Raw genomic sequence first — 21,827 nt, forward strand, 5'->3', positions numbered from 1 at the left:
TCGTGAATTTAGTTAGTGCCCAGTTCCTGTAGATCTAGTGACTGCTCTTAACGCATGGTTACCGTCCTGTGATTTGGAGTGGTTTTCTGTATAATGGAATTACTTGATTCATGGGAGCCTGCCCTTGCATGCCCCCCCCACCCCTCCCTTGCTGTGGGCAGGAGCTCTGTCTTGTTGGCTGTTGTATCCATAGGGTTAACTGTGTCTAGGATCTGGCACAAAGTAAGTAACCCATAAGTGCCTCTTGTTTGAACTATTTTAAAAGGGAGGATTAAAGTAAACATTTCTCTCTTTAGGGGATGCTTTAATTTGCCCTTCCAGCAACATGTCCATTGTAATTATTACCAGCACTGAGTGTTCTCTATTTCCTTGATTATTATTTTGGAAAAATTATGTTTATGAATTGTAGCTTTGGTATACTTTTTCTGCTTTTTCACATCTGCAGCAGTTCTTAGGAAAATGCTACTCAAATTCTTTTGTGGCTGTAAATTTTAAATTTTATCCAAGTAAAATATACATGTGTTTATTTTTGTTTTCTAGTCCTATGAGAAGGTGATATGCTTGTTTTGATTATACTGACAGTCATTTATGGTGATTAGGACGAAGATGGGGTGGTTTCTGTTTATTTTGCTCAAGTATTGAGAAGCTGGCTGTGTGCTGCATTAGCATTTGGGTGCACTGAACCTCCTAGAAGCCCCTGGCAGGTGCTAGCTGGGAACAAGGCCAGTGGGCCACTTGAGCCTTGGAACAGAATGGCATATATAAGTTCACGTGGATTCATTTCAGAAGTGGTAAAGGGACAACAGGAAAAAAGTGCCGCACCAAGAAATGGAGAAGTCACCGCTGAGAGTTCAATTTCAGCACAGTACAGTCTGGGGAGAGCAGTGTGAGAGCTAAGAGGAGATGAGTCACGCTTTCTGAGGCGTAGGTGTTCCCAGCAGTTCTGAAGCAGGCCCAGAGATTCAAATGTGTCTCATGCCACCACAGCTGCAGACAAGTTCAAGAAGAACATGGGGTAAAAGGTATCCTTTCTTTTCTCCTGCATCCAGGAGAGAGAGCCTCTTAACTGTTCTGCAGATTATTTGGCTTTCTTACATAACAGTTAGAGCATGTTCAGGTTGCCCTATATCATTCCTGGATTGGGGGCAAAAATATTAAAACATGGTGTAGGGACTAAGTTCATAAGCCAGTAAAGTTCCATACTAAAGGAATTGGGATTTGAGGAGTGCATGGAAGATGAATCAGGAAGTTGCTGACTGATGTCTTTCATTCATTGACATAACTAATGTTTCTTGAGAGAAAGTGCATTCAGTACACATTTTTTAAATGTACTTTAATACCCTTCCCAAGATTTGTCCTTCTGAAGATAAAAGAGAAGAGCTACTCTATCAAACTGATAATTTTATTAAAGCATTTTGCTGACTCAGAACCACAAAGTGGGCTCTTAGGAAGAACAAAAATACAGGCACTTGATTTTATAAATTCTCTTGGAAAAAAAGAAAAGAGAAAGAAAAAGTAAATGCAGCTTGTTTTCACCCAAGCCTTTTTCTTCGTCTGTTTTACTGGAATGGCACTAAGCTTCTCTTTTTGTTCTCTCTTCCCCTATTCTATGAAATTTATCTAAACTGAATGGAAATTGAAATGGATGGTTTATTTAATGAATGATATTGGCATAATTAGCTACCAGAAAAAAATTGTTAGACCTCCACCTAACATAAAATAAATGTCAGGTGAAATAAAGGTCTAAATGTGAAAAATAAAATATATAAATATTAGAAGGAAATACAGGAGAACATTTGTGCCACTTTGGGTTAGGGTAAGAGGACCTTCTCAAGCAAGGTGAAAAACATAGACTCCATACAGGAAAAAATGGCCACATTTGAGCAAATAAAAATTAAAATTAGTGTGTGGCTAAAGTCAGCATTAGCAAGGCGGGAAAAATGAAACCATAAGCTGGAGCGTCCTGTGACACACATGCATCATACGACACCAAGAGGCACGTAGTTTTCAGGGAGCTCCTACAAATTGATAAGTAGAAGGTGAACCACCCAGGGGAAAAATGGGCAAGGAACATGACTGTGTATTTAAAAGAAGATGAACTTCACAACAAGATAAACTTCATTGAGAAATAGCAATTGAAATGACCTGATACAACTTTTTGCCCATCAGATTAGCAATAATGCAAAGGATGCTAACATTAAGTGGTAGCGAAGGTAAGAAAGGGAAAGAAACCCTCTCCTGTGTGACCGATTGGGAGTGTGAATTTCTACAACTTTTTGGTAATTCTGCCATATGGATTAAAAAATATATATAGGGGTGGGAGATACAAACTGTTGGGTGTAAGATAGGGTCAAGGATGTATTGTACAACATGGGGAATATAGCCAATCTTCTGTAATAACTGTAAATGGAAAGTAACCTTTAAACGTTGTATAAAATATAAGAAAGGTTAAAAAAATTTTTAATTGTACAAACTCTTAGACCCACAGTTATATTTTTAGAAATACAGGTTCACAATCCCTTATCCAAAACTCTTGAGGCCATTTGTAAAGTTTCAGATTTCAGAGATTTTCAGGTTATTAAAGATAATATGGTGCATATACTGTATATTGTATAACACCTCTCTCAAGGTTTGGGACAGCACTCCATAAGCAAACACGTTTATATTTCTAAAGGGATCAGATGAATATTCACATTAGTTTAGATCATTTTTGGCACCACATGAATCAAAGAAAAATTTCTAATTTTTAGAGCTTGTTGGGTTTCAAAAATGTGGGTGGCATTGGGCACCCATAAATACTGCAAAATAAAATCAATTGATACACAGACAAATAGGCTGAATTATTTCTATCAGCAAAAGACTGGAAGCATTCCGTGTCGATCAGCAGAGGGATGGAATAAATTGGTGGCACATTTGTACTCTGTGTATTATGCAACTGTCAAAAGAGTGAGTTAGATGTTAACATACTGACGCAGAAAGATGATTTGTTTGTATTAGATGAGAAAACAAGTTGTAGAAGAGAAGTGTGTGGTACAGTCCCACTCACAGAAGAGGGAGGGAGGTTATCACCCACTTACGCGTGTATGTGTTTTACAAGGAAGAAAAGCTTTGGAAGGATGTATACCAGACTCTAGACACTGGTTATCTCAGGAGGATGAGATTTGGAAGGAAGTAGGAGACTGTTAACATTTTGTTTACATGCTTCTAGAGTTTGACTTGTTAAAAAGAGCATGTATTAATTTGGTCACCAAATAAAAGCAGTTTTTCTCTTAAAAGCAAATACAGTTTGTATTACAGAGCCCTGAGAGTTGGCACCTCTCCACTAAGGTGCAGCTCTCCAGACCATGAGGGAACCTGCTTTTCGTAATTAATAATTAATGGAAGGCAGAGGGCTAAGCCTGGAGCTAGGCTTACAGCTTCAGTCCTCAAGCAGGGCCTTCATTACTAAGTACCGAAGCCTAATAATTTCCAACGTGTATTAGCCTGTCCCCCCACAGGAAGAAAACAAGTTAAACTTAGACTGTTTCTATGATACGGAAATCCAGTCACCCAGGGAGTCTTTTTTTAACTGACCCACTTGTGGGGAATAATAACTCCAGAAAGTAATATTGATTTTTCTTTGACTCGTTGAGTAAGACAAATGTGGTTTCCGCTTCATGAGTGTAGTGTGTGACACTCGTTTTAAGCACATTTAGAATATGTTTAAAAATAGAACTACTTCTACCATACTGTCATTTTATTTTACAGTCAAGTTTTCCTAGTACTGTACCCTTAGTTCCTGGAAGGAAAATTACTAAAGATTTAGATGGATCTAAAGCTAATTAGTATTATGTCTCCAAACAGTTATCATGCTATATTTATTTGGTTTTATTTCCTAAATATATGCAGGCTATGTAGCCCTTACCTTTAACTCAGAAGCAGAAAGAACCTTGTACATAAATTTTTGAGTGTGGATAGATTGAATGGATAAATTCTGAGAAAGGAGAAAAGATTAAGCACATCAGTGATCATAATAAAACAAGCCCAGGACAGGGCGGTATATGAAAATTGACAGCATTTGTGTGTTTGTTTTTCTCAACTGTGATATCTTATGTGGATGGCATTGGGCACCCATAAATACTGCAAAATAAAATCATTGGGAGCAAGTGCTCCTTAGAAAATAAAGAGAAGCCATTTGCTAAATGTGATACTGTGCCATGTAACTTCATTTTGAGAACTAAGATTACTCTGTTAGACTGGATGAATGTTAACTTGATTTCTTTTCCCTACTCTGAGCTCTGTATACAACAAATGAACATAAGTTAATATCTCTTTCCTTAAAGCATTTTGCTTGCTCTGGAAAGTGAAGTCAGTCTTTTCAGGTTGTTGGGTAGTTTGGGAGCATGGGCTGTGCCTGAATTTGTTTGAAGGTAAATGTACATAGTGTTCAAAATATTCATTATCCTCCAGGGCCGATAATGCCACCCTCTATAGAGGGAAATGAGGGTGAAAAAGGAGTGCTTTCCACACACTACTCTGAGGCCGTTCTTTGACCTGTGACTTAGAATTGTTAGTAAGTGATATCTATTTACATTTAACTCTTTAATAAGATGTAATAAAAGAAGGGCGGGAGAGATGAGAAGTAGTACTGATGTTGAAAGGCAGTAGATTCAAGTTGTTTGTGATAGTCACACCATTTCTCTGAGCCTAGTTTCTTTGTCTATGAGCTTGGGAAATGAAAGGCCCCGTCTGTTCTCACTTTTGATAGCCCTGAGAAATAAGGAAGGTATATCTACTTTAAGTAGCTTTCTTTAGCCTTGGCACTGTGTGTGTGTGTGTGTGTGTGTGTGTGTGTGTACGTAAAACAGATGTTTTTAAAAAACAAACCACACAGTTTCTTGTCCTTTTAGTTTCTACAGTACCAAAAAGAATCCTTTCTTGTTATTGATAAACTCATAACTGTAATTATTACAATCGTCATTAAAATAATTTTTATTAGTCTTAAATTTTGTGATGCTCTGATCATCCTCTACTTCCTATATTGAACAGCTATGAGGGGATATCTGCAGCCTGATTGAATATAATGTAACTTCATTTCAAGGATTTAATTTTAAGGTTTAAGAACTGTAATATTAGTTTCAAAAATAAAATTATTTAAAATATTTCACCAAATATGCATTTTTTTCCAAAGCCAGCCAAGTTTTATTTTAGAATCAGGGCCTGTGCACATTTGATAACTTATCTGTCTCACCTGTTAGCATGACAGAGCTAAAAGTCTTTAATTTTGTAGGAGACATAGAGATTTCTGGTCTTTTCTTCCGTAACAGTGTACTGTCACCTTGCTCTCTCCTCTGCATTCTTTTAAAATGAAGGTAAAGGGAGGAAAGGTCACCCACTCCCTACTTTGATCTCTTATCTCTCTCTTAACTTAAAAATTGCCTTCAGGTATCTGTTTCACCCATTTGAAGACCAGAGGGAAGTGGATTCTAGGTGGACTTTTATTTTTCTAAGAAGGGGTTTTTGAATTGGCAAATGCCTATAATCTGACTGCTTTCTACATAAATAAAGAAAAAGTGGACCTCTAAGAAGGCTAAGGGTTAGAGTTTCCAAAACAGATGAGTTTTACTGTGTTCTGATCAAGAACTTGAGTTCTCAGAAACAATCCATGCTTTGTTTGCTAAACAAGTCTACTGAACATCGTGTTCTTTTCTGGGAAGAATTTGGGGGATGGGCTGTGCAGGGCAGGCTACGAAGGAGGTAGAGAGGGAACGAGAGAAACTTAGGACACTTATAAATCAGAATCATCCCTTAAAATGTATAGGTCTAGGGCAAGAGTATAAATGGAGGCCCCAGCCCACATATCTAAATATTTAATTTATAATTAAGCTATCAAACTGTTAAATAAAATACATTCTCGCCTCCTACCTTCACAAATATACTTTTCTGATGACCTCTAGATTCAAATTTATTGAATTCTATCTATATACTCCTCAGACCCCTTGGGATTCTGCACTGGATATGGCTGCATGGGGGGGAACTGGCTCAGTGGCCCAAATCTCATCTTTTTTCCATCTCCGACTCTATCCCTCATCCTGCCGGACACACAGCCCATGTGTCCAACCTCTGTCCGCTCCTAGGGCCTATGGGTGCACATACTCAGGGGCGGATGGGCCCAGGGAAGAGGCCTACACAAGCACTGAAAACAGATAAGGCGTCATTTGGGTAAAGGAATTCCAGGATCCTGCTTACTGTTAGTATGGAGAGAATGCTTCTCTAATGGAAATATAATGTGAGCCACATAAGTAACCTTAAATTTTCTGGTAGCCACATTGAGGAAAAGGAAGAAGAAACAGGTGAAATTAATGTTAATAATATAGTTTATTTAATTCAACGTATCAAAATTATCAGTCCTAAAAAATTATTAATAGAGTTTACATTCTTTTTTGTACTAAGTCTTTGAAATCCAGTGTGTATTTTATAATTAGAGAACACGTCAGTTTTGACTGGCCCCATTTCAGATGCTCGGGAGCCACTTGGGTCTCGTGGTATTTGTACCAAACAGTACAGCTCTAGGCCAAGGGAGCCCAAACTCCTTGTTCTGCAGGGGCACTCGGCCTGTACTTAACTAGTTTTTTTTCTCTTCCATTCAAGTTTGTCACCTTTTGCTCATTCAACTCACTGCTGCTTGCCTTTCTTCTCAGGAATAGTATGGTCCTAATAAATTTGTTTGCCTAGATGAATATACCTTTTATCCCCCTGTTATTGACAAATACTTTTGCAAAAGCCCATGCTTCCACTTTCCATCTTGAGTAATTACTGGAATTGTAATCCTTCTGTTCTCCACTTTGTGCTGTATTGTTTTGGATAATGTCTCGGGTCTTTTTCCTTCCTAGAGGAACTTTTTTTTAAAAAGTTCAGTTTAATTGCATGCATATTTTAAAACTGTGGCCAGTTCTACCAAATGAGCATACAAATCTAGAAGGTAGGGTACTGTTTTTGTTTGGACTAGAACAGCAGTTTTATCTATTTCAGGATAGAGTTTCCAGAATTAGAAGAAAAATAAGCATATAGTTAAATTTGAATTTCAGAAAAAAAAGAATATATATTTTTTAGCATAAGTATGTCTCATGCAACATTTGAAACATACTTATACTAAACAATTATTTGTTGTTTATCTGAAATACAAATTTAACTGGATGTCCTGTATTCTATCTGGCAACCCTATTTCAAGACTGTTTTACTGTCTCAAAGACTGGGGACCCTAAGCAGCTTTTATTTCTGTGGATTAAACTATTGATATTTACTGTGTTAGAAATTTAAACTGAGAAATATTTTCATATATAGTAATTCATTTAGAAAAATAACAAACCCCATTCTTGTTAACATATATATTTTTTATGAAAAATAACTAACTTCTATAACAAGAAAAAATAGGGAGAAGAATGTTATTATTTTATATTGTTGCAACTCTTTTAACACCTGGCTTAAGTAGAAGATAGTTGGATTCTCAAGTCTCCTTCTGTTTCTAATCAGGTGTGCTATCACAAAGACATGTACCATCTGGAAATCTCCACTGGACATTTGGGAGAAAATGAGAGTGGCAAAAGTCAAATGACTTTTGTCAAATGACATCTTAGCATTGTTCTGAAAATAGTTTTGACCTTGAGAATCTCCAGAAAGGATCTCAAGGACCTCTTCCACGGTCCCCCAACCATGCTTTGAGAACCCCTGGGCTAGGAATAATAGACCCTCTAATTCTAGCTTGTGTGTTAGATAGATCATAGATAATCAGAACAGAGGATAAACATTCTTTGTTTTAAGTAGGACTAATGAATCAAATCATAAAATACAAAACAAATTTTTAAATGATTATTCACGTTTAGCAGTAATTCTTAAGTTTTGTTTTGTTTTTTACTTTAAAATTACTCTGTCGGCCGCTCTCGCTTTCTGAGATGGCCCACACTCTGTCTGTGGAGTGTGTTGCTCTCGAAATAAATCCACTTCTTACCTATCAACTTTGTCTCTCACTGAATTGTTTCTGCGATGAGACATCAAGAACCTGGGCTTCATTAAGTCCTGCAACCAGATGCTGAAACCCCCGCCAGGTGGGAGAAGTTAACTCTATGCTGCCACAACAGGCAGACCCCAGACTGGCTGGAACCAGAAGGTTGATGATGCTGACTCCCACTTACCTCACCACCAACCAATCAGAAGAAGGTCCATGAGCTGACCACACCCTCCTCTTTGAACCATTACTATAAAACTCCTCACTACCCTCTGCAGGTCGGGACACTCAGTTTTGAAAGCATTAGCCCTCTGTGGCTCCCTTTGCCTGGCAAAGCAATAAAACTATCCTTTTCAATTTCACCCCCACCAAAAATAAATAAATAAAATAAAATTACTCTGTCAAGAAAATAGCTATCAATCTATCAAATAGGTACACTGTCAGCTTTCTATTTAGAATAAAATTTATATAGCCATTTAGAACAAAGCTTTACATTTTTTATTATAAAATTCAATAAAGAGGTCTCATGACAGTTTCTTTAAAATGCTGATTGGATTGAATTGGGTTTATTTTTAAGATGTGTCTGTTCTAGACATAGTACACATTGCCTAGTATTTAGGCTTGGCCAGTTTATAAAATAATTAGCATAATGCAATAACTAATCTGATTCTCATCTGAAATAGAAAACGTTGTAGAGGTTGGCAATGGGCCAAATGTGAGAGTACACAGAGAAGTGCCCTCAGACTTAGAGGTGACTTCTTGAATTGCTTTAATTGCTTGGACAACTGAGAAAATGAAAGAGCCATTAACAAAAATAGAGCAGGAGGAAGTGCAGGTCTGGGATAAAGATGGTATGTTCAGTTTGGGACTGGAAATGTTGTAGGGTGGGTCAACAGAGAGGAGATGGTGTGTGATAGGGTGAGAGAGAGTTGTCCACAGGGTAGTAAGATACTTTCCAAGGGAGACATGTAAAGAGAGAAGAAACAAAGAGCCCATCTGTGAGGAGTACCTAACTGTGGGGTAGGAAAGAGGAGACGGGGAAGAAAAAGGAAGAAAAGGAGGGAAGGTTGGAGGGAGCTAGGAAGAGGCTAGGTGAGGAAAGTGTCCTGAGAGTGAGATGAAGAAAAAAGAAGAAAAGGAGGAAAGGTTGGAGGGAGCTAGGAAGAGGCTAGGTGAGGAAAGTGTCCTTAGAGTGAGATGTCCTTAGAAGAGCTCTTCGTGGAAGGGTGTGTGGTTAGCAGGATCGAGACTGAGGAATGGTCGTTGGTTCTTCAGTTTGGAACTGCAAAACTGGTACCCTTAGAGAGAGTGTAGTTTTGATTAATTGTGAAGTTTTTGTTATTTCAGGTTTGGATTGGAGAGAAGGGAAACAGAAAAGTTTTTGACTCGTCTGGGGTGACAGAAATCCTAAAGAGCTACATAGGTGTTCTTTTCCTTCCCCTCTGTTGTCATTCACACGGGTGTTAATTAAGCTAGCCAAGGTGAAGCTAAAAAACTCACTCCAGCAAACTCACCGCCTCAAATATTCAACCTTATTTTAGAGTGACGTTTGTTCTTAAATAGAACCTTTATATTTTAGGTAAAACGCTGGCCTCAGAGTCTGAAGATGTGCACTCCAGCTCTGCTGCTCGCTTACCCTCTCAGGGCTCCTTTTTCTGCTCAGCGGAATTAGAGTTGGACTAGATTATCTCTAAGGCTATGCCAAAATCATGTGATGTTATGCATCTGTGACATTTGTCTTTTCTTTCCTTTTATTATAACAGGTTCAGCAAGTTGAAGAGTCTTAACCTTTCCAATAATCATTTAGGGGACTTCCCATTAGCAGTCTGCAATATTCCAACCCTGGCCGAGCTGAATGTGTCCTGCAACGCCCTCCGAGCAGTCCCGGCAGCCGTCGGAGATATGCACAAGTATGTACTTCAAACCCTGCTGCAAAGTCTCTCTCAGAAACCCCCAGAAAGCTGCATCAGGGTCGCAGCACATGAGATTAGTTAACTTGTTATGTTGTCATATGTTGGTCTCTTGGTCCCAAATCAAGAGATCATGCTCTTGTGTAGAGTTCAGTTGTTAGCTTCTTTCGGAATCTTGTAAAAAATTAAAATATCCTTGTTTAGAACGAAGACCCCTACAGGTGACTGTGTCTAAATATGGGAGGAGGGGTTACTTTCTCACTTCCTGAGTTATGTTGAACTCTAAGACCTAGAAGTTAATTTTTTAGAATAACAATGAAAGATGCGTATTTGGGCTGATTCACACTGCAGTCAGCTTGTCTTGTTCTCATTTATGCCTATCCAAGTTGGGAAAATTGGTCATAATTTTCGTTTTCAGTAAAAGATTAAGATGTTTATCTCTGATCATTTCTCTCTGGTGTATTATTGCCTCAGGCCCTGTCCTTAGCATTTTGCAAAGGATAGTATATTTTCTTTTTCTGGTAATATGATCTATACTTATGGAACTCGTATGTTAATAATAAAGATGTAAAATTTATACATTCTCTTTCTAATTCTTATGTTTTCTTTAATAGCTTACAGACATTTTTGTTGGATGGAAACTTTCTCCAGACCCTTCCTGCTGAGTTGGAGAACATGCATCAGCTTAGTTATCTTGGTCTTTCTTTCAATGAATTCACTGACATTCCAGAGGTATTGGAGAAATTGACTGCTGTGGATAAGCTTTGTATGTCTGGAAACTGTATGGAGACTCTTAGGCTACAGGCTTTAAGAAAAATGCCTCACATTAAGCATGTGGATCTAAGGTAACCATTTTAAAGAAATATATTGCATTTGAGTGGTTGGCTTATATTTGGGGGGTAGGTTATAGCCCTTTCGGTGGCATTCTTCTGTCGAGGCAAGCAGGCTGGTTAGTTGCAATACGGGCCCGCTTTGCTATTTTTGCCCAGAGGGAAGTATAATGATTAGTAGTAGGGTCTGCTCGTGCCTGAAACTTGTTAAAAAATGTTTTTCTCACTGATGAGTGACCACATATCTTGAAGGTCTTAGTTGGTTTTGCAAGTTTGAGACCAGTTTTAATGAGCGTGAATCAGTAGGCCCATCGAGTCAGAGAGAGCTATTTATGGTGAATGAAAACCGTATCAAGAGCCAAGTGGATATTTTTCTCTCTTATTCCTACTTTTCTGTGGCTTGAGGCAGTTGACACCATTGAGCATCTCTCCTTAATTTTTTTTCCCTTCCTTGGCTTCCTTAATATAATATATTCATTAAATTAAATTTATTACTTATTTAATTTACTTATTTTAATTTCCTCTCTCTCTCTATCCAGATGGGTCTGCCCTTAGTTTACGGTTCTTTACAAAAATGTAAAACTCATAATCTCTGGGTAGGCCCAAGTTTGGCCAGAACCTCCACTCTCACCCCTTGCAAGAACAAGGGAACCTGCATTTTGAATCTGATCACACTAAACTCCAGCTGAAACACTAACACAGTCCTTGCTTCATCACAGATGCCCAGTAATCATCCCTTCGTATGTAAACTTCAGTTTTACTTTCTAATGCACAAAGAACCAATACACAAGGAGGAAGCCATTCTAAATTTCTCTTTTCTTAAGGAAAAACAAGAGCCTGTCATTGGGCTTGAGTTCCTGCAAAGCAACATATTAGGTTTAGGCCTTAATATTAACTTGCCCAATTTGGTACTTTTTCAGCCAAACTAACTTTCCCATTAACCAGGGAGTGATGACCACATTAAATCTTGGGCGAGATATTTAATGTCTCTGTGCAGCTGTGTTCTCATCTCTAGATTACAGTTAATAACAATCTAATTCATAGAGTTTTGGAAGGAATGGAGTAAATGCCTCACTCTCCCAGCAGATGTTACATATTATTATTACCTGCTGAGGTCTCGTACTCATGAACCCTGCTCAGCTTCAGTCTTGGCATCTTTTCACCTCTTTGTTTGATGGTTCTTTCCTTGTTTTACTACCCGCTTTCCTCTCTGGTGATAACCCCAGACCCTCACTCAGGCCTGTTCATCAGTATAAAGCAGCATCACCTTTTGCTCCCCTTTCATCTCCATTCTTACGGTTTGGCCCCGGGGAACCCATTCTTTCCAGTCCCACAAAGAGTTGACTTGCTTTACCTTTCCTCTGACTAAAGGAATCAAGCCTGTCGTACCTGGAGAAGTGTTAGCAATTTGCAGACCTAGAATTCTTAGTTCAGGGAGTTCAAATGGTAATAATTTATCTGACTTTGAGAACTTTTTGGAGTGTGACAGGATAGGGAACTGAACACTTTGTCTTGTTAACTTTCTTTCTAAGTTGTTAACGTTATTTGCCTCTGAGTCACTTGGGTTTAGAACACCTTCATATTCAAGAATTTGAGCCCTTTTTATTTATTTATTTATTTATTTATTTTGCGGTACGCGGGCCTGTCACTGTTGCGGCCTCTCCCGTTGCGGAGCACAGGCTCCGGACACACAGGCTCAGCGGCCATGGCTCACGGGCCCAGCCGCTCCGTGGCACGTGGGATCTTTCCGAACCGGGGCACGAACCCGCGTCCCCTGCATCGGCAGGCGGACTCTCAACCACTGCGCCACCAGGGAAGTCCTGAGCCCCTTTTAAATTCAGCCACCCAGAGGTATAAGGATGGTCGTTTTGACCTCAGGTAGCAAGCATGAGGGGATTTATAAGTTACCTGGTATGGGTAAGAAAGCATCATTTTTCTTGATCTGAATTAGCTTACAAACGAGATCAATCTAATATGTTTGGAAGTAACTTCTTATTAAGAGCTCTGTAAATTCTTCAGATTTCTAGTTCTAATTGGGCTTTTTTTAGATGAGATTAGTTACAGGATATTTAAATACCAGAATAGACTTTTGTACATGTAAATGTTGAATGATCATGAGTCGGTAAGTTCTTCCCTTCAGACCACTGAGCTGAGGGGGCACAAGTCTGGTCAGATTTGCTTATAATTCTGCCTTAATATTTTAAACTGAAGCTAGTGGAATGTTTAAGGGGAGTTTCACTTAGTTTTTGTGAGCAGAGGGCTAATTTTATTGATTGAATTTTTATTCCTTCAGATGGAAATATTACATCAGATTAAAAGTAGTCATTTTTCTTTTAATCTTATTCTTTTTCTCGTATTCACGTTTTTGAGTCTGATATTATTTCTTCTATGGCATCATTAATAATTTCTCCTCTTCTCTGTCCAAAATGTGGATGTTACGTCTTTCTCCTCAATCACCTCTCTTTCTGTTTTGTGCCTTGATGGTTGGTTGCCTATACTCACAGCACTTCATCATTTACCTTTCATCTCCATGGTAAATATTCCTCAATTTTTCTCTAACTCTTATTTCTCTTCTTGGGATTAATTCCACTTCAGCTGCCAGCAGGATAATTTCACCTTGCTTTCTCCTATTGACACACTCACCCAAATTACATGTGAAACAGAGTTTAATTTCTTTCTATTCAACCAGTTCTTTCCCCTGGGTTCCTAATTTTGCTGATAGCAACACTGCTTCATTGGTTCTCCAGACACAGAACTTTTGACCCTGTTTTCTGGTCTGCTACCCGATCTCATCAGTTCTCGCGCACTAGTTTGACTCCTTGTCCCTTCCTTTGCCTTCTCACTGCTGCCATTGTCCCCTAGCTGAGCTATCTGCTGCCATTGTACAGCCTCTCAAGCCAGCACAGCCCTGCTCAGAGCCTTCACTTCTCTAGTTCAGGATATTCAAGCTCTCACATCTGGTTCCAACCCACTAGCCTGTGAATCCCTTGAGGATGAGGCGCTAGCTCAGAGCTGCTCCAAGTGTGGTCCTCCAGCCCGTGCTAGCAAACCTACTATTTGCTACTTTTCTACAATGAGATACGTGTAGAAATTGAGACTTAATATCTTAGAAACACACAGTGACTTGACATTGCCACAATATCCGAGTAGACTCATATCAGCAGACTCATTGTAGAGGGAGTAGACTAGTTTAGGTGTTGGCGAACTTGCAGTGGTGAGCTGCTTGTGTGGTGAGCTGTGTCCTGTTATGTGCATATGACTACACATCAGTCTGTGGTGGATTAGAAGTTTAGAAAACAGGTCCTTCACCCGAGATAACTTGAGGAGCACTGCTCTTATTTATGTATCCTTGAGTCCCCAGTGTTAGCGCTTAGTAGGCACAGTACTTGATAAGTATTAATTGACTAGCCCACCTTTGTGGCCATGTTCTCACTCCTCTCACATAGCCTGCACTCCTGAGGGACCCCGACACCCCTGCATGAAACTCACCTTGTGCTCTTCTCTTCAGTCCGAAGGCCGTTCAGCAACTCCTCATGGACGCCTTTCTTCTCCCATTTACATCTGTTGAATTCCGCCTGCCCTTGGGGTTCAGATGAGATGGCTCCTCTCGCATAGCATCTTTTTTGACCATTCTCTGTATTTTACATCATTTATGACGTTTATCACATACTTGTATCTTTATACTTCGTATTTTAAAGCATATCTGGTTTTCCTCACTAAATTACTCCATCTGTTGACAAGCACCTTACTTTATTCATCTCTTATTGATACAAAGCCATAGGTTATCGTCATCATCATCATCACCATGGCTTTTCCTTGTCCGCAAAGCATCAGCACATTCATTTGATTTTCTCAACTGCCTTGTAGGACAAGGAAGGTGTCATCCCCATTTTACAGGTTAGAATTAGACTTAACGGAGACTTTGGTGACTTGCTCAAGGTCACATATGCAAAGTGTTGAGCAGCAAACTGGAACTAGAACATTTTCATACTGCCAATCAACACATAGTAAATGCTCAGTGAGTACTGATGAAATAAATAAAATGCCTGTGTTAACTGAGGAGATTATTGGAAGAAAATTTTTACCACATTTTGCCTCTTTAAAACGTCACCCTAAGTAGTTGTATTATTTGTGTGAGCCTGAAAACTTTGGATATTTGCATCCTGATAAGACTTGGCAATTTAAAGTGAATAGTGGGACTAACCTCCCTGTCGTTGTAGATTTTCTTTTGTCTCCTCATTAAACCAGCCCTTTAATTACGTTAGTGTTAATACAGTGGAGGCGGGGGGCGGGGAGGAGATGATAGTGCCACGTGAAGGTAATTTAAAGTGTAGAGTAGGGAGAACCTGGGACATTTTTTCAATTCCTGCAGTCTCTTATATCCAAAATTAGATTTGGGTTTTTTTTTTCTTTTCATTCTGTGTACATATTGTAGTAATCTAGTGAGCATTTGGAGATAGGCAAATTGCTGGGTTGAGGCCAGTTTTTTAATCTTACAACCTGGAATAGAAAAGAAAAGGAGCAAAAAAAAAAATCATCTTGGGGACATTTGAAGAGGCAATATGCTGTTCTTGCAGGTTGACAAGTCCTAGCTCTTTGCTGTCTTGTCACTCATCCTTGTGTTTCAGTGGCTTTATGATATTGCTATTAAAATTTTAGTTACCCTCATTTTATTTTATTTTCTCAAAGGGCAGAAAATCACTGCAGAGAAGACTTGGCTTTTTTCTAAGCTCCTGCCTTTGTATTAATGCTCTTCTAACCAAGTGCGTGGTATCAGCGCTCTGTTGGCTTTGTAATGAGAAGCAGGAGGTTCTCGTGTTTGTTTGTTTGTTTGTAAAGGAGTTGGGCGTAGCCTAGCAAACTAGGAATTGAGATTTTCTTCTGTTTTTCTCCACTTTGAAGCTAGATGTGTTTTTGTTATATTGATTCCTAGTCCCCATTACTACTCACGTATCTTCTTGGCAGCTCATTCATGGCAACTTTAGTCTATTAGCCAACTAGTTCTTATGACTGAGGCTCTGCCAGTTTTTCCCTGTGCCCTGAACTTGTTGATCCCCATTATTGTCCTTTGTTTTATGATTTCTCAGTGAATCCTACGTGTCAAATTTCAGTATTTTCTGCACTTTGCTCTTTCAAGTAGTATTTTAAAATTGGAGATAGTTTTGGTAATTAATCTTTGGTCCAGAACCAACTGAAAATTCAGATATATTTGCACACCTGTCTCTGATGTATATTTGGCTCCCATTCATTATTTTTTTCCAAGTTCACCGATTAACTCTGTCCTTTATGGCTGCTCATCTACCTGCTCACTCATCCTCTCTCTTTCCTTAAATATCCATGTAGTTGTAATGTGCTTCATGGATTATTCTGGGTTTTGTTTCTCGTGTTCTTTCAAACAGGTTCTTTGGAAATAAACATTCAAATGATTTTTTTCTCCGTTGAAATGAAGGTAAAATCAGTATGCATATTTCTCTTCCATCCTTAATGATCTAAATTGTGTTTCAGATTATATTGTCAAGGTTAAGACTTCATGGAATTGTAGCTAGAAGTAGCCAGAGAATATGGCTAGTTAAGGAAAGCCAGATACTGAGATTAAAGAGATCATGGAGGACTGTGACGGAGTGAGACTTGAGTCCTTCTTGTTAGTCACCATATGAGGGTGTGGCTGTTTATTTATAACATTGCAGTTAATTATAGTCTTTATTTATGTCCTTCTCCTCTTAAGACTGAACCTAATTAGGAAGCTAATAGCAGATGAAGTGGACTTTCTCCCTCACGTCACTCAGCTTGATCTGCGCGACAATAAGCTTGGTGAGCTAGATGCTATGGTTTTCAACAACATTGAAGTTTTACACTGTGAAAGGAATCAACTGGTGACATTAAACATCTGTGGCTATTTCCTAAAAGCACTGTATACCTCTTCTAATGGTATGTAACAAAGACCACATCAGACTTTCTCTTTGTGTTTATTTATTTATTTATTTATTTATTTATTTATTTATTTTATTTTTGGCTACGTTGGGTCTTCGTTGCTGCACGCGGGCTCTCTCTAGTTGCGGCAAGCAGGGGCTGCTCTTTGTTGCGGTGCGCGGGCTTCTCATTGCAGTGGCTTCTCTTGTTGTGGAGCACGGGCTCTAGGCGCGCGGGCTCAGTAGTTGTGGCTCGCGGGCTCTAGAGCGCAGGCTCAGTAGTTGTGGCGCACGAGCCTCGTTGCTACACGGCATGTGGGATCTTCCCGGACCAGGGCTCGAACCTGTGTCCCCTGCATTGGCAGGCGGATTCTTCACCACTGCGCCACCAGGGAAGTCCCCAGAGTTTCTCTTTTGGTTCCAAGAATTTACTCAGTGCCATCTTCTCTGCCTCACTTTGATTTTTCTTTCCTCATTTAGGAAAATAAGTTTTTCCAATTTTGCTACGATAAAAATCATTAAAGAAGAATCCTGGTTTGGTATTTAAAGGAATCAAACAGGAAGATTTTAAAGTTCCTAGTTTGTTTTTCTCATATTGTGATATTTAGATAGTTTACTCCCACTTGTGATTTGGCTCTTCTCCGTGAAGGGCAGACGGGGGAAGGTGGGGGGTGATTGGGCTACCTTGTTAAGACAGTAAATCTGGAGAATGAAGGTGAAAGGGAGGTCTGTTACGGACTCCATTCAGGGTCTCAGATTTCCTGCTCCACCAACAAAGGAGCTCACCTTAAGAGATACCCAAATTATATACCCACAGGGACACCACAAAGCAAGAGTCTTACTCATTTAATAAGGTCTCCTCCTTAGAATTTGGAAATCATGGCAGTTCTAAAACAGAAAAGGTCGTATGGGCATATGTTTGCTGAAGTGAAGATTTCCATTCCCTCCCACCAGACAACTGAATGGAAACAAGTATTTACTACTACGTGCTGAACAAATATTTATCAAGCTGAATGTTTAAAAAAATGGTATTCATATAGTTAGTCTTCCAGATAAAATTTAGCATGCGTAACAAGAGGAGTGCCACAGTAAGTGGATAAGAAAGAGGTAGGAAAGTAGAATGAGTGATTTATTTCAGTCTCTGAATAAGATCTTGTGATTAAATTAGAAGTTCTTTGTACTTTCCTGTAGTTTCAAAGTTAAACAGATGGATGTATTGTATTTCCTAACCTAAATAAACCATGGAGAATAAAGCACAGGAATGATATTCTACATATAAAAGGAGTCTCTGTGTCACCTGAATGGTAATGTTTTTGTTTTCTGCTTCCTAGAACTTGTCCAACTTGACGTTTACCCAGTTCCGAATTATCTGTCCTACATGGATGTTTCAAGGTAAGAAGGCAAGTCCTAGAGCACTCTGGGGTCTGCTTGAAAATTATTTAGATGATTCTGTCTCAACTTCGGCATAAAAACTTTTTATATATCTTGAAGGTATTCACTAGTGTTGAATACTTATCCTCTGAAAAATGCATGCAACTCTCTGTCAGTTAAAATATGTACTTCATTTGTATACTATAGTTTACACCAGAAGAATCAAGATGTTGATGTGGGCACCGGTTTGAATGCCAGGTTTATGCTTGAAAGATTAGTCAGTTGAGGGTTGTATGGCTGGAAGGTCCAGTACTTCTTTAATTATAGTAACCATATCTTCATGTCTTTCCCTGAAACGTTGTTAATTTTGTTAAAAATATATGTTGTGCTATATAGCTCTTTGATTTTTTGCTTCCGTTTTGTATATACATCACCTTACTAAGAACTCTTTTAAAAAGTGGTGGCTGAGACTACCAAAGTGAGATTTCCATACAGCCTGCTCACTTTTCTCAGCTCATTTGTGAACACCTTTTATACAAATTCACTCCTACAGTGTGTCGTGTGTACTCTGGTTCCCGCAAATATTGTAGTAGACTTTTTCCTGAAGGCTCAAAGCATGTATTTGCACAAATTAGACTTTCATAATCTCAACACACTAAATTGAAACTCACTTTAAACTTAATTCCAAAGGTAGTAACCGAGACTTTTCTGAATGACCACAGTACATGGGAGCGTGTGGCCCTGTCAATGTGACAACTGTTAACTCATTTCAGTGTGTAAAATCTGATACAACTGATATGTGATTTGTCAGGTGCAGAATTTGCCTTTAGTCATGAAAGTACACAAACCTAGATATTTTAATAATACTCTCAATCATAATTATGTCAGAATGTGTCAGAATTTAGCTGATGTGAGAATGATTACAATTGGTTTTATTAGAAATTTATAGTTCTAAAATCCTTTATGAGTAGTGCTTCATACATTTCCTACTAAATTCCTGTCAGGCAGTTTTGTTTAATGAATTTTAAGTCAGACACTACCTAAGTTCTTTCTTTTTTTTTTTTTCTGTCAGCCTTGAATATTATTATCTTCAGCATTTAAATAAGAGTACAGGAGTGGGGTTTGCATACATGGGTGCATATAAATATCTTGAACAGATTTATTCCAGAGAATTGGCCATAGAGTCAATCTATTTTTCTTTTATTTATAGTATATAATTGGCAAATGGTTCCCATTGAAACCCCTAAGTGAGACTGAATTGGAGACTCTTATGTCATGCTAGTCCCTGAATTCTGCCCTTAAATGCTATTCATCTTGTTTTTAACTCGCATGTCCAGCATCTTTACTGTAACGTGCTCTGCCTAATCCACCTCCCAAACTGTAGGACATTCTTGTAGAAAAACCTCTGCTTCCCCTCACATAGCTCTGGGTATTTCACCCTCTCTTGTGTATTTATGTTCTCTAAAGGAACTGAGCTGTTACTCATGATAGTGTTTACTAGGTTCTTAGAGTTCCTCAAGTTCAAAGTTCTAGGTTATTTTATCACTTAAGAGGAATTTTATTGCTATATGGTGAGGTTGCTTACACTGAAGGGTACTTTCACTCACCTATCTTACTGAGATGTTTTAGAGATTAACTACTGTACAATAAAGTAATTAAGTGTGTCAATCTGTAGAGCTTCAAAGCCAGAACCGTGTTTATCTATATAAACACTAAACAGAAGATAATGCCTTCTTTTCTATATTTTAGTTGAAAAGTTGATATAATAGCAAAAACTTTTACTCTAATATAATCCTTGTTCCAAGCATCATACTTTTCACAGACTTGTTCATCTGTTTTTAAAGAATTGTAGTCATAACATACATACCACGTTAGATTTTTTGTGCCTAGTCATTTCACATATTTTAAAAAGAAGGTAAAAAGCTAACCATCTGTGACTAAGGAGACATTCAAATATAGTAGATTTATCTAAGATGTGGTCAATTCATTTAACAATTTAAGTTACCATTGGTTTAGTTTACTTGTTTCTGGTAATTATAATTACTATCTAATGCCTAAGTAAATGTTTTCAAGTAATTAATTCTGAACTTAAGGGTCAGTGTATCTTTTCATTGCTGCCATTTCTTTCCATTTGTCTATGGCACTGCTCTCATGGTACCTTCTGGAGTTAGGAAAAATTTTCATGTTAAGAGTAAAAATGCAAATTGGAAGATAAAACTATTTTATACCATTTGACTATTTACCTTAACTGGAAGTGTGTATATGTATTTGTTTGTTTGTTTTCCAGTATAAGACATCTTCTCCCTAAGCTTACATGAGTTTATAGACATTTTGGGATAGTAATTCTGGGAACCAGACTTTTTTTTAGACTTTAGAGATGATGCAGATGATGTGACTATGTTCTTTGCTACTCTTTCTTTATTTCTTATTCCTTATCACAATTCATCTTGCTTCAGATTAAAGTGAATACACATATCCTTTTGATTTATACTCACTGTAATTGGGTATTTCACTTGAAGTTTTATTGTGCAATATAATTATTTTGACTTTTGAACCATATTTTAAGCCAAATTCCCATCAAAAAGAATTGTATATTCTTATATTTAGGAACCGTTTAGAAAACGTGCCTGAGTGGGTATGTGAAAGCCGAAAACTAGAAGTTTTGGATATTGGCCATAATCAAATATGTGAACTTCCTGCACGGTGAGTATTACAGATTAAGTTAGAGAATCTCAAATTAGATGAGCAATGGAAAAAATTGCTGATTCAGTGTTTAATTTGTTATTATGAACCCCTGAAAGAGTTTGTTCTAAAACCTTATTTAGGGACTTCCCTGGCGGTCCAGTGGTTAAGAGTCTGCACTCCCAATGCAGGGAGCACAAGCTCAATCCTGGTTGGGGAACTAAGATCCCACATGCCAAACCGCACGGCCAAAAAAATAATAAAACCTTATTTATTATCTTTTACCTCTCATGGTATCTTCGAGGCACAATCTTCCATCATGCAGTGATGGGTAGACCAAGGCTTTGACTCCGAGCCAGACTTCACAAAGCCATGTGGCAGTTGATGCTTGGTGGAAGTTTTCAAATAAGCCAAAAGAAATGTTCAGAGACTCAGCAAACAGTACAATTTGTTCACCTCTGTAATCTTAATTCTTTCAGAATCTTTGCCTTCTGTCCATTGTCTTACATGTCTACCTTACCCCAAATAATTTTTGGTTTTATTTGAATGTAACCCTAAAAAAAAAGATTATTAGATCATTAAACCAGAAAAAGCAAACTAGATTCTGTTTTTCTTGTGTGAAATTTGGAGAAGGTCGAAGAACTTCTCTTTCCTTCTCTCCTCTCTCTTAAAGTGTTATTATTTTTATTTCATAATATTCACTTTAATGGCAAGATTGTAAAGCAGCCACATGATGATATCTGGTATCCATAGATCGAGACAAATATCTTCAAGTTGACTAATTGTGGCATAAAATATTATTGGACTGTTAGTGACTAGCCATGCAATTAATAACCAGAAGAGTAGTCTATCCCACTGCTGTCCTGAAGAACTTTCTGTGATGATTGAAATGGTCTGTATCTGTGCTCTTCACTACAGTGTCCACTAGCCACATGTGACTGTTGAGCACTTGAAATGTGGACAGTGTGACCAAGGAACTGAATATTAAATTTTATTTAATTTTAATTAATTTAAATTTAAATAGCCACTTGTGCGTAGTGGCTGCCACAACTCAGGTCTAGGTATTTCCACTATTCTCAGCCAGTCACTGGACAGAGTAAGCCGTTTGTTTGTTTGTTTGTTTGTTTGTTTTTTCGGGCCT

At 38.3% G+C, this 21,827-nt stretch overlaps 1 protein-coding gene across 1 annotated transcript in view; it reads left to right on the forward strand.

The window, feature by feature from the left end:
- Nucleotides 1–21,827, forward strand: part of PHLPP1 (PH domain and leucine rich repeat protein phosphatase 1) — a 213,796-nt gene that overhangs the window by 144,592 nt on the left and 47,377 nt on the right. The window contains exons 5-9 of the mRNA XM_060119450.1: nucleotides 9,748–9,894; nucleotides 10,509–10,739; nucleotides 16,450–16,652; nucleotides 17,965–18,025; nucleotides 20,612–20,707. Coding sequence (XP_059975433.1) covers nucleotides 9,748–9,894; nucleotides 10,509–10,739; nucleotides 16,450–16,652; nucleotides 17,965–18,025; nucleotides 20,612–20,707 — 738 coding nt within the window. The remainder of the gene's footprint in view (nucleotides 1–9,747; nucleotides 9,895–10,508; nucleotides 10,740–16,449; nucleotides 16,653–17,964; nucleotides 18,026–20,611; nucleotides 20,708–21,827) is intronic.

The sequence above is a fragment of the Mesoplodon densirostris genome, chromosome 15 (genome assembly GCF_025265405.1).
Source record: "Mesoplodon densirostris isolate mMesDen1 chromosome 15, mMesDen1 primary haplotype, whole genome shotgun sequence".
Taxonomy (NCBI): domain Eukaryota; kingdom Metazoa; phylum Chordata; class Mammalia; order Artiodactyla; family Ziphiidae; genus Mesoplodon; species Mesoplodon densirostris.